Source organism: Aquarana catesbeiana, linkage group LG06 (genome assembly GCF_042186555.1).
Source record: "Aquarana catesbeiana isolate 2022-GZ linkage group LG06, ASM4218655v1, whole genome shotgun sequence".
NCBI classification, from domain to species: Eukaryota; Metazoa; Chordata; class Amphibia; order Anura; family Ranidae; genus Aquarana; species Aquarana catesbeiana.
The window spans coordinates 59,232,431-59,245,877 of record NC_133329.1 but is presented as its reverse complement, the minus strand read 5'-3'; the positions used below and the strand labels follow the sequence as shown (position 1 = coordinate 59,245,877).

The window sequence follows — 13,447 nt, the reverse complement described above, 5'->3', positions numbered from 1 at the left end:
CCGGATGACGGACCCCTGCTTTCACCAACTCTTGTCATTGCTGACCCCTATATTAAGAAGCAGGACACATGCATGAGGCTTTTATTTAATTTTTTTGGTTGAATAAAGATTTGATTTGTTATTTTTTCTATATTTTTGGATGCAAAGAATGCACTTTTTGGTTATGTTCTATTGGCAGATAGCATGTCTAATTTTTATTTGTTTTCTTTTTTTAATGCACAATAAAAAAATTGTGAAGAATAATACTTGGCTATGTGTTTTACTTCAAATGACAGTTTGGGAGTCGGCAGTCACATTTAAAAAAATACAATGTAAAATTGACAAGGGACACCAACATAGTTGTATCTTTGATCTTAAAAACTACGGGATAATGGTGTTGTGGTAACTTGCACCAAAAGAAAAAAGAAAAGCATAATAATATTATTCTTGATATCACTAGAAAAAAAAAAGCCTTTGAAAATACGTTTGCAAAAACTCCATCAGTATCACCAGCAAAGCAGCTTCATTATTATCCCATTAAAGAAGAAGAGAACTGTGCGCTGCATTTCCAGATTTCATAATTTGCCGCGTCACGAATGTTAATTCTCCATTACGAACGCTAGTTTACAAGACCGACCGCTTCTGGCTCTTCCTTGCTTCCGAGCATGCGTGTTTGTACTTTGGACTTTTGTCCGACGGACTTGTGTACACACGCTCGGAAAATCCGACAACAGACATTTGTCCGTGGAAAATTTTAAAACCTGCCATCCAATATCTGTCCACCGAAAATCCGACAACAATTGTCTGATGGAGCGTACAAACGGTCGTATTTTGCGCCAACAGCCCGTCATCACACATTTCCCCTCGGAAAATCCGATCGTGTGTACGGGGCTTAAAGCCTCGTACACACGGTCAGATTATTGGACGAAAGTTTTTTGTTGGATGCTAGTCTCAAATGGAAAGTGAAGAGGGTACTCATCACCATCAGAAAATTTTCTGACGACAGAATTCAACGTCAGAAGTGACGTAACGCGTTGAATTGTTTTGTATGCGTTCTTTCATTTCTGAGCATGCCTAGTCTTGCTCTTCAGATTTTTTTTTTACTCAGAAAACCGTACCAATGGAAAGAAAAATCGGACATGGTGGTCACATCAGACAAAAATTTTCAAGCCTGCACATCCAGTTTTTGTCTGCCGAAAATTCGTAATCGGCTGTCAAAAGCAGCATACTGACGATCAGACAATCGACAGATCGTTCATCGGATGAAATTTATCTTCAGATTTTCTGACCGTGTTGTACGGACCTTAAAGCTCCATGCACACTGAAGCTCATAAACGGCCGTTTTTGGGAATTTGGGTGTTTTTTTAACAGCCCATAAATGTCCTATGTGTCCATGAGCACATGGACGTTTATCAGCAGTGGAGTCTATGCGCTGTTTTCTGAACGTCATAAAATCGCGTTCAGGAGTCGTTTTTCTGACCACAAAAAAATGCTAAATGCTCATAAACGCTGATAAACATCGATAAACGCTCAAAAAACGTGGCTCACCAGCGTTTTTTAATGTTTTTGATCCACTGTAAAAAAAAAAAAAGAAAAACGCTAACGCAAAAAAAAAACGCTAAAAAACACTAATAAACGCTATTGCAAAAAACTTTAAAAAAACGTTGTAAGACTCACTGCAAAGCTACTGGCGTTTTTAAAACGCTATTTTAACGTCCAGTGTGCATGGAGCCTAATGGCCCATACACACGATTCCGAATATCGGCCGAAAACGGTCGTCCGAGGAAGAATCGTACGATTTTAGGATCGTGTGTACACGACTTTCAAGAGCCGATCACGACAGTTCATCTGATATTATCTGATCGGACATGCACGAAAATTTTCCCTCGTACGATACCAGATCGTATGATTTTCGTTTAGTCAGTATAGTTGTCGTCCGAAAATACAATACAAATACATTACAACACATGACATCACTTCCGATTTTTAATTTTTTTTTCTGTCGTACGAGAATTTTCGTGACTTTATTTACTTATTCAACTTCTACTTGCGACTATTAAGCGAAAAAGGTTGTACGATATTCGGATTGTGTTGTACGGGACATTAGAAATCTTGAATTCTCCAGCAGCAAGATCTCCCTAATTGTATTGTAAAAAAAAAAAAAGGAATTGTATTACAGTGGGATATTTCCATATTTCCAGGCGGTCTGTCCCTAGAAATTGGGGGTCATTATTTGGAGCTCGGTGTCCCTTCTTTGACTTCTGATCCTGGGATGCAGCTGTCTCTGCACATTCCCTGGACGCTGGCCCTTTAAAAGCTTCCCTTCCCTGGTAACAGTAACCAGACAGAGGCGGGGCCCAGGAACCAGGAAGAGCCCTCCCCTCCAGGAAGTGGAGTATATACACAGAGCTGGAAGGGTGAAGATGGAGAGGAGGGTGTACGACACTGGAGGGGGGAACTCCGACTCCGACTGGGATGGTGAGAGGGGCTGATCCCTGCTGGGGGGGGAATAATACTAACTGGACGGGGCTGTTGTGGGACTACAAATCTCAGCATGTCTTTGTGGCCTTTGTTACACGGTGTATGGTGTGCGTTGTAGGCAGAGAGGAGAGTCACCAGCTGGTACAAATTTCCAGAGACGTTCGTGGATTTCGGTGACTTATCCTGTTTTTGTCGCAGAAAGCGGCTATTGTTACTAACAATATCATTTGTTCTGGTTAATAGATCATATGCCATGTAATATAATGTTATTATTTCCTATTGATGTGTTTTGTTTTGTTTTTTTTGTTTTTTTTTTTTTTTTTTGTTTTTTTTATAAATATATATATATTTTTTTTATTCCGGTTTTAACCACTTGCCCTCTGGAATGTTTTAGCCCCTTCATGACCAGACCAAATTTTGCACTGTTAATAAAAGGACAAGTTTACTATAGTCATAAATTAGACTTCTAATAGACCTTTTATGTCTTATTTTATAGATAATAGACCTTCTCTATAGATGGCAGACCTTCTCTATAGATAATAGACATTCTCTATAGATAATAGACCTTCTCTGTCTTATTTTATGGATAATAAACCTTCTCTATAGATAATAGACCTTCTCTATAGATAGCAGACCTTCTCTGTCTGTCTTATTTTATAGATAATAGACCTCTCTGTCTTATTTTATAGATAATAGACCTTCTCTATGGATAATAGACCTTCTCTATGAATAATAGTCCTTCTCTATGGATAATAGACCTTCTCTGTCTTATTTTATAGATAATAAACCTTCTCTATAGATAATAGACCTTCTCTGTCTTATTTTATAGATAATAGACCTTCTCTGTCTTATTTTATAGATAATAAACCTTCTCTATAGATAATAGACCTTCTCTGTCTTATTTTATAGATAATAGACCTTCTCTGTAGATGATAGACCTTCTCTGTAGATGATAGACCTTCTCTGTAGATAATAGACCTTCTCTATAGATAATAGACCTTCTCTATAGATAATAGACCTTCTCTGTCTTATTTTATAGATAATAGACCTTCTTTATGGATAATAGACCTTCTCTATAGATAATAATAGACCTTCTCTGTCTTATTTTATAGATAATAGACCTTCTTTATGGATAATAGACCTTCTCTATGGATAATAGACCTTCTCTGTCTTATTTTATAGATAATAGACCTTCTCTATAGATAGCAGACCTTCTCTGTCTTATTTTATAGATAATAGACCTTCTCTATGGATAATAGACCTTCTCTATAGATAATAGACCTTCTCTATAGATAATAGACCTTCTCTGTCTTATTTTATAGATAATAGACCTTCTCTGTCTTATTTTATAGATAATAGACCTTCTCTATGGATAATAGACCTTCTCTGTCTTATTTTATAGATAATAGACCTTCTCTGTCTTATTTTATAGATAATAGACCTTCTCTATAGATAGCAGACCTTCTCTGTCTTATTTTATAGATAATAGACCTTCTCTGTCTTATTTTATAGATAATAGACCTTCTCTATGGATAATAGACCTTCTCTATGGATAATAGACCTTCTCTATAGATAATAGACCTTCTCTATGGATAATAGACCTTCTCTATAGATAATAGACCTTCTCTGTCTTATTTTATAGATAATAGACCTTCTCTATAGATAATAGACATTCTCTGTCTTATTTTATAGATAATAGACATTCTCTATAGATAGCAGACCTTCTCTGTCTTATTTTATAGATAATAGACCTTCTCTATGGATAATAGACCTTCTCTATGGATAATAGACCTTCTCTGTAGATAATAGACCTTCTCTGTCTTATTTTATAGATAATAGACCTTCTCTATGGATAATAGACCTTCTCTATAGATAATAGACCTTCTCTGTCTTATTTTATAGATAATAGACCTTCTCTATAGATAATAGACCTTCTCTGTCTTATTTTATAGATAATAAACCTTCTCTGTAGATGATAGACCTTCTCTATAGATAATAGACCTTCTCTGTCTTATTTTATAGATAATAGACCTTCTTTATGGATAATAGACCTTCTCTATGGATAATAGACCTTCTCTGTCTTATTTTATAGATAATAGACCTTCTCTGTCTTATTTTATAGATAATAGACCTTCTCTATAAATAGCAGACCTTCTCTGTCTTATTTTATAGATAATAGACATTCTCTATGGATAATAGACCTTCTCTATAGATAATAGACCTTCTCTGTCTTATTTTATAGATAATAGACCTTCTCTATGGATAATAGACCTTCTCTATGGATAATAGACCTTCTCTGTCTTATTTTATAGATAATAGACCTTCTCTATGGATAATAGACCTTCTCTATAGATAATAGACCTTCTCTGTCTTATTTTATAGATCCAGAGGAAGAAGAAGGGAATGGAGAAGGATCAGCACCACCACCGCAGGCGCAGACTGGATCCCACCGGAGGAACTTGGCAGCGTTTTGGTAAGTACAGGTTTCGTTTAGCTGTCTGTAAACTATATGGGTGCTCCACCTGTGGCTCTCCAGCTGTTGTAGGACCGCAAATCCCATGAGGCATTCATTGCAAGGCTGATAGGTACAAGCATGACTCCCAAAGGCGGAGGCTTGATGGGACTTGTAGTTCCGCAACAGCTGGAGGGCCACAGGTTGAGCACCCATGCTGTAAACCAACACCTGTACAGTGCTGAGGAATCTGCCTGTCCTCCATCAAATCCTTAAAGCGGAGTTCCACCTGCAAAAAAATAAAAAAATAAAAAATTAAAAGTCAGCAGCTACACATACTGCAGCTGCTGACTTTTAATATTAGGACACTTACCTGTCCAGGGTGCCCGCAATGTCCTCACCCGAACCCGACACGTCCCTCGGCTCCCAGGTGGAGGCGCCGGCATCTTCAGTAAGGGAATCAGGAAGTGCTGCCTTGCAGGCTACACAGCCTGTTTCCTACTGCGCATGCGCGAGTCACACTGCGCGTTCTGAGTGGTCCCTGCTGTCTTCTGGGACCTTATTTGTCTCCCAGAAGACAGTGGGGGACGGAGGAGGGGCCGGACGTGGAGTAGTTCGCCGCAGATTCTGCAGCGATCTATCACTGGAAGTGGGAGCAAATACCTGTATTAGACAGGTATTTGCTCCCACCTCCTGAAACGGTGTACGGCGACGCAATGGACCCCCTGCTGTGAGCCACGGCCGCAGCTCATGTGAACCCAGCCTCACAATGATGCAGTGTAAGAAATGTAGCGATTTCTGTGCGTTTCCTCTGCGATCTGCTGTGGGTGTCAATGGAAAGTTAACGACGCCCAAAAGCAGGTTGCACAGGCAGTTTGCCTGGACCGGATCGCATGGGTATAAACACCCATGCAATTCCGTTCCAGTGCAAATAATTAAAAAAAGCTGGCCACGCCTTTTTCATGCGGATGTGGAGTGATTTGAGACATTCGAAATGAATGGGCTCAAATAATCGCACCGCGCAGAATCGCATGTGATTTGCACAGGGGTGTGTTGCGATTCCAGTGTGGTTCACAGTGTGAACTTAGGCTAGGTGTTCTCGTAACTTAAACCTTCTGGTTGTCCCATCTAAACCAACTTCCATCCAATCTGCCCCTGATCCTTAAAGCAAGGAGCTCCCATCCTTGGATCCTCTTCACTGCGCCCCAGGGTCCAAACCGTGACCACAGCTTCCAAATCACCCACCTGGCCCCACCTACTGCCATTCTCCAGACTTTCCTATTGGCCACCAAATTGACAGGTAGTCCTACAAGCCAGGATGGTACAGGGAGCAACAGGAGACAAGTGTTATAAAATGTATTAATACCCAAAATTTCTTAAATAGAGACTGGGATTTTAATCTTTGCCCGTGCTAAAAAAAAGGTTTGGGTATTGCAAGGGGAATAGGCTTAGTTGGTATCAGCGGTGGTAAACCATGCCCGAGAAAGGGACACCCAGGACCCAGGGACAGTCACAGAAGGTTTGACCTGCAGTTTTATTGAAGACAGCAAACAAACACTGCTTCAATGCGGGAGGGCAATGTACAGCAAATCTATAGCATAAAACATACAAAACAACATCTTCATGTCCAAGCCACCCAACTAAACTCATGCCAGTTCCTAACGGGGCTCCGAATGTGTCCCCCCCCCCCCAAAAAAAAAAAAACAAGCAGGCAGATCTTGTACTTTTTTGGTGTTCTGTCAGCAGTCAGCCTTTTCACCCAGCATCCGGCCTTCACAATAGAGAGTAAGCCCTGTGTATCAGGCCTGTGCACAGCTGAGACTCATAATGAGCATACCGGGGGAACATACAGGATATGGCCCGGCAGTGCTGGCTTTTTATTTGTCGACATTGACGTCAGTCATAGCAGCCGAAGCTGGTAATCAGGAGAGAGCAGGGAGGAGGTGTGGGCTGTGCTCTCACTTCCTCTAGCTCTAGAAACGGATCTGGAGCCAGAATCAAGACCAGCGCAGTGCCTGTGGGGAGACTTCTTTCTATTTTACTTTGCGGCTGAGACATGAGGAACTGGGAGGCCATTGCACAACATGTGACTGTTTCTGGAGAATGTGCTTATTTGCAGCCTGTATGTACTGTGTGGCTCCTGCAGTTGGAATATTTACTGAATATTTACATTCTATTTACAGGCACCGTGTTCACTTTGAGCACAAGTTTATTAATTCCCACTCTATATGACATCAACCAAACCGTGTGAGAATTTGATACAAAAGTGATCCTTGTATATTTGCTGTGTGGAGCAAACTTTCTGAACACTCTCATCTACTACATATCAGAATATACTTGTGGAGTACAACCAGTGTCAAACTAGAAGCATGGAATGTGATAATACAATGGAACCTTGGATTACGAGCATAATCCGTTCCAGAAGAATGACTGTAATCCAAAGCACTCACATATCAAAGCAAGTTTCTCCTTAGAAGTCAATGGAAACGAAGATAATTCGTTCCGCATTGACTTCTATTGCATGCAATACCACATGTGGCCAGAGGTGGGGAGGGGGCACTGGAGAGCCTTGGAAATACTCTGGGACAGCTCGGCTGAATTTAGAAACACCCAGGAACGGAGTATTTCCGAGTGACTCCGAACCATTCCGAGTGTCACCGGCGCCCCTACACCTCTGGTCAAATGCGGTACTGCACACCCCATTAGCTTGAATTCTGCTCGTTTTGCGAGACAACACTTGCAAACGGAGTCAGAATTTTTTTTTAAAAAGTTGCTTGTCTTTCAAAATGCTTGTTAACCGCGTTACTCGTTAACCATTGTTCCATTGTATGTTATTGATGACATGGAGTAATACCTGCATTACCCCTGCACTCTGTGTTACTTATCCCTTACCCCTGCATTCTGTGTGTTACATATTCCGGACCCCTGCACTCTGTGCGTTACATATTCCTGACCCCTGCACTCTGTGTGTTACTTATTTCTGACCCCTGCACTCTGTGTGTTACTTATTCCTGACCCCTGCACTCTGTGTGTTACTTATTTCTGACCCCTGCACTCTGTGTGTTACTTATTCCTGACCCCTGCACTCTGTGTGTTACATATTCCTGACCCCTGCACTCTGTGTGTTACATATTCCTGACCCCTGCACTCTGTGTGTTACTTATTCCTGACCCCTGCACCCTGTGTGTTACATATTCCTGACCCCTGCACTCTGTGTGTTACTTATTCCTGACCCCTGCACTCTGTGTGTTACATATTCCTGACCCCTGCACTCTGTGTGTTACATATTCCTGACCCCTGCACTCTGTGTGTTACATATTCCTGACCCCTGTGTTACTTATTCCTGATCCCTGTGTTACTTATTCCTGATCCCTGTACTCTGTGTGTTACTTATTCCTGACATCTTCTCTCTGTGTATTACTCATTCCTTACCCCTGCACTTTGTGTTTGTTACGCACTCTTGACCCAGAGCAGAGTAGGTTTTTATTTACCATATCTTTAAGCCCCTCCCACTGTAACCACAATTTAGCCACACCCACCATTTGACAGGGCACACAATTGGCACTGCCACTTCACTCTAAAATCCCCCCCACCCCCCCCACCCCATTCTCAGGCCCACTAATGTTTAAAAAGTTCCCAGGTATTATAATGAAGTCTCATTACCGGGTAAGATGTGGATCTAGGAATGGAGGCGTTTCCCATCCACAGTTCTACAAAGCCTCTGGGCTCCAGGACCCAGAACAGAACTTATTAAGATTCTGAGAAAACAAAAAATTAGTTTTCTCCATATCGGTCAAAAACCCCTGGAGCCTCTCACCATATGTGTGTGTGTGAGAAATGTCGGTGATCCGTATACACCGAGGACAATCCTGCCAGCCAGTGCCGCATAGTATAAACTTTTGGGATCCCAAGGTGCATACTGTTTGTTTTTTTTTGTTTGTTTTTTTTAAAACTCGGGGAGGGAGTGGAGGTGTAGTAAGGGGAGGATTTGGTATTGTCCAAGTGTTTTTTTTAAATGTTCCAAACTCATTGTGTGTCTGTTGTATTCTCTCATTTTTGTGGCTCTCGTCTCGCAGGTTGCTAGGTCTATGTAATAACTTTGCCTATGTGGTGATGCTGAGTGCAGCCCATGACATCCTCCGGACAGAGACCAATGAGACTTCAACGGTAAGTCATACTGGGGGGGGCAGGAGCTGATTGGCAGAATCCACTCACAATGCACAAGTCATGTTTAGAAATGAATGCTGACCAATGGGGAACAAAACATATTTACTGTAAGTTGTTAAAGTGGGAGTAAATTCCCTTGGCAGTGGTGGGCGGTGGTAATATTTTTTCGAGGAGGGGGCAAACAGTAGGCCCCCCCCCCCAAGGTCGGGTCGGTGGGCGGTTCTGGTGCACTTGCCCCATCTATGCAGCGCTTCACCGGCGGCTTCCCTTGCTCAGCGGCGACAGCTTTCCCTTCCCCTGCTTTCCACGGGCATCGGCGGCTTCCTAAGCGTGCGCCGTTCAGGAGATATTTACTTGTGAAGCAGAGTTGTGGGTGTATAATAATTTCAGTTGGTCAGGGGTGGACTGACAACTCATGGGGCCCCCGGGCAATAGGAGATTATAGGGCCCCCGGGCAATAGGAGAAGATTATGGGGCCCCCGGGCAGTAGGAGATTATGGGGCCCCCAGGCAATAGATTATGGGGCCACACAGTATACACACATACAGTATACACACACACAGACACAATATACACATACAGTATACACACAGAGAATACACATATACACACATTGAAAAGGTACTGGAGAGGCGGGTCAGATATAATCTTGGGATTTTAAAAAAAACACAGATTTTTACACACTGTCCCTGGTTTTATTGAGGCTGGCAACCCTGATGGGGCCCCTTAGTGGCATGGGGCCCTCGGTCAGTGCCCGAGAGCCCGAATGGTCAGTCCGTCCCTGGAGTTGGTGCTAGTCTTATACCCAGGTACTGTAATGATTCCATATTCCAGGAGAACTCAAAGCTGCTCTGCAGGGATGAAACCAAGGGATGCGGTAAGTTTTTTATATAGGCATAGCTACACATTTAGAGGGATTAACCCCCAGACCCGATATTTTACTAAAGGTGTCTAATGTCGTGAAAAGATTGTGCAAAGAGATTATGGGGTCGGTTAGAAACAGAAGGACGTTGTCTGCCTACAGACTTAATTTATATTCTTGATTATTACTACAGTATCCTCTAATGTTGGGGTTGCTATTTATATACCTAGCCAGGGGCTCCATTGCGAGGGCAAATAAGAGAGGGGATAGGGGGCAGCCCTGTCTAGTACCCCTCCCCAAGGAAAAGTATCCTGATGAGCAGCCAGGTAGTTTAATTCTGGTTTGAGGTTGGCGATAAAGAGCGCGGAAAACGCTTACAAATCCTCCCTGGATCCCAAATTTGGATAAAATAGTGTCTAAATATGGCCAAAGGACACTATCAAAGGCCTTGTTAATATCTAGACTCAGCATCAAGACTTTGCGTGAGTGCAAGTCAGCATCTTGTATACTATTTGATGCAAGTGATTTGTCTAGTAGGGATAAATGCCGCTTGATCAGGGGATATTAATGTTATGATGATGGATGCTAGGCGATCTGCTAACAGGCGACTAAATATTTTCAAGTCATTATTAATGACAGATATGGGTCTATAGTTCTGGGCAGAGCTTTTTTTCAGCGGGAACGCGGGGGAACGCAGTTCCGGCACCTCCAGCACTGAATGTATGTACTAGCAAGGGGTGCTGGAGGGTCTATTGAGGCTGGCTGCTGGGATATCTATTGTTGCTGGTGGAGATCTGTTTTGGGGTGGGGGTCTATTGTTGCTGGGTAAGTCTACTGTTGCTGGTGGGGGGGGGGGTCTTATCTTGCTGGGGGGGTCAATTGTTGCTGGGTGGGATCTACTATTGAGGGAGAGGCCTATTGTTGCTGGCTGCTAGAGAGTCTATTGATGCTGGCTGCTGATATCTGTTATTTCTGCTAGGGGTCTATTGTTGCTGGGGTGGTATTTTGTTGTGGGGGGGGTCCATTGTTGCTGGGGGAAAGTCTTTTGTTGTGTGGGGGTCCAATGTTGCTGGGGGGGGGGGGGGTCTTTTGTTGTGTCAGGGGTCCATTGTTGCGGGGGGAAAGTATTTTGTTGTATGGGGGATATATTGTTTCTGGGGGGATCTATTGTTGCTGCATGGGGGTCTATTGTTTCTGGGGTGGAGTCTATTGTTGCTGGGGTCTATTGTTGCTCATTGCAAGGGATCTGTTTTACTATCTTTCTTGTTTTCATTAAAAATTTCATAGAAATTACTGAGTAGCACAAAATACTTGGTTCTGTATTCTCTGAAAGGTGCTGTACTGGGAGGTGGGTTGAGGGTGGAACCAAGGGATGGTGCCTTGAGATGGGTAGGGGGCATAGATGAAGTGTGACTCAGAAGGGGGGTGTTCCTGATCTTTTCCTGGCTTTGGGATCAATGACATGTTGGCCATAAGCATATCAGTTGGGAATGAGTCTCCAGCTAAAACTTTATTAAAAAAGTTTTGTCAACTTTGGGGTTAATAGTCCAGAAAACTTCTAATAAAAGGCTGTAAAGCCATCTGGGCCCGGGGGCCTTCGAAGGTTTCCGTGTGGATATGATTGAGGCAACCTCCTCCTCTGTGCAGGGGGCATTCAGGGATTGTAGTTATTCCTCGGTAAGCTTAGGTAGGGAAATGGCCTCCAACCATGATAGGGATGCCAGAGCAATAGGAACCTGAGGGTCAGCAAGTAGTGTTTGAAGGTATGTGGAGAACAGTTGTAACACCTCCTTTGGATGGGAGGTGAGGTTCTCTGTCTTATCCCTCAGATTGTAGGTATGTGTGGGTTGTAAGGATTATTTTAATTTCCTTGCAAACAAAAAGGATAAATGGCGCAAGAACACACATCAAACATGAATGGAAATAATACACATAAACATAAAAACAAGTCCAGAATAAGACGGGCAGGTGACTAAACAACCTGGGTGTGCAAGATCAAAAATGTAAAAATATATACGGACTTTGCCACAAAACGTCCAGAGAGTAAGAATAATAGTCAATGAGAAAAGAAAATAATATATATAATAGTCAATGATAAAAATATGTAGATTAAAGGAATCTGATACTAAACACCAGCGGCAGCTCTCTTGAGAGTGGAAGCAAACAACTCTGAAAGATAATGTGAAAAAAAGGGCAAGAAGCGCCAATCTAAGTGTAGTATCATAAAAACTTTAATTTAAATAAAATAAAAACAACAGCCAAATGGCTACTCACAAAGGCAGGATTAATATAGGCAAGGACATATAATGGGTCCAGGGACGTCCTCCTCAGATGTTGTAAAGGTGCATAGTCCAGGTTCCAGTGGAAGTGCTGTCAGCGCTAGGATGTACGGGTGGTCTCTGGGGTCTCTGCTGTGGGTGCTGGGCTGCAAAGGGGATGGAAGTGTCTGCAAGGAGAGCCGGCATCTACTCGGACATAAGGAGCCAGGACCATAGCAGGAAACAGGAACCGGATGGAGACAGGCATGGAACGCAAACACTATTCCAGGAACCAAAAGAGCGGAAGTGACGTATGGACGTGTCAGATGATGCGTTTCAATGCTTCCGCATTTTCTTTAGATCTGCGGAAGCATTGAAACGCGTCATCTGACACGTCCATACGTCACTTCCGCTCTTCTGGTTCCTGGAATAGTGTTTGCGTTCCATGCCTGTCTCCATCCGGTTCCTGTTTCCTGCTACGGTCCTGGCTCCTTATGTCCGAGTAGATGCCGGCTCTCCTTGCGGACACTTCCATCCCCTTTGCAGCCCAGCACCCACAGCAGAGACCCCAGAGACCACCCGTACATCATAGCGCTGACAGCACTTCCACTGGAACCTGCACTATGCACCTTTACAACATCTGAGGAGGACGTCCCTGGACCCATTATATGTCCTTGCCTATATTAATCCTGCCTTTGTGAGTAGCCATTTGGCTGTTGTTTTTATTTTATTTAAATTAAAGTTTTTATGATACTACACTTAGATTGGCGCTTCTTGCCCTTTTTTTCACATTTTTTAAATTTCCTTGCGAACATGGTCAAAGCCGAACCGCTATACAGTAAGAAACGAGCCTTGAACCACCGAAGTGATTTTTTTTTCAGTTTGTTCTGATAGGATAGTATCCAGTGTTTTCCTTTTCTAAATTAATCTGGTTAAGCAATTCTATGTAGGGGGCTTTTAAAGCGTCCCCTATGGAAAATATAGGGTACTAAAGTTTGATGGCATTTCAGGGGCGCACGCAAATTTTAGGTTTGACATGTTTGGTATCGAATTACTACTGCAACCTCCACTTTTATATTTTACAAAAAAAATTGGGTCATTTTATTGCAATTGTGTGCTCTAAAATTAACTTTCATTTAATTATGGTAATATTGTGTGACCTAAAAAATTGGAACTACCACTATTTTATTCTCTAGGACAGTGGCGGCTGTTTTTCTTCTTCTTCTTTTTTTTTTTTTTTTTGGGGGG

General features: G+C 42.5%; 1 protein-coding gene across 1 annotated transcript in view; it reads left to right on the top strand.

The window, feature by feature from the left end:
- Window positions 1-2,112: 2,112 nt before the first annotated feature.
- The window catches only part of CLN3 (CLN3 lysosomal/endosomal transmembrane protein, battenin), a 34,406-nt gene continuing 23,071 nt past the window's right edge, over window positions 2,113-13,447 (top strand). The window contains exons 1-3 of the mRNA XM_073636016.1: window positions 2,113-2,457; window positions 4,843-4,933; window positions 8,989-9,079. Coding sequence (XP_073492117.1) covers window positions 2,403-2,457; window positions 4,843-4,933; window positions 8,989-9,079 — 237 coding nt within the window. The 5' untranslated portion in view covers window positions 2,113-2,402. The remainder of the gene's footprint in view (window positions 2,458-4,842; window positions 4,934-8,988; window positions 9,080-13,447) is intronic.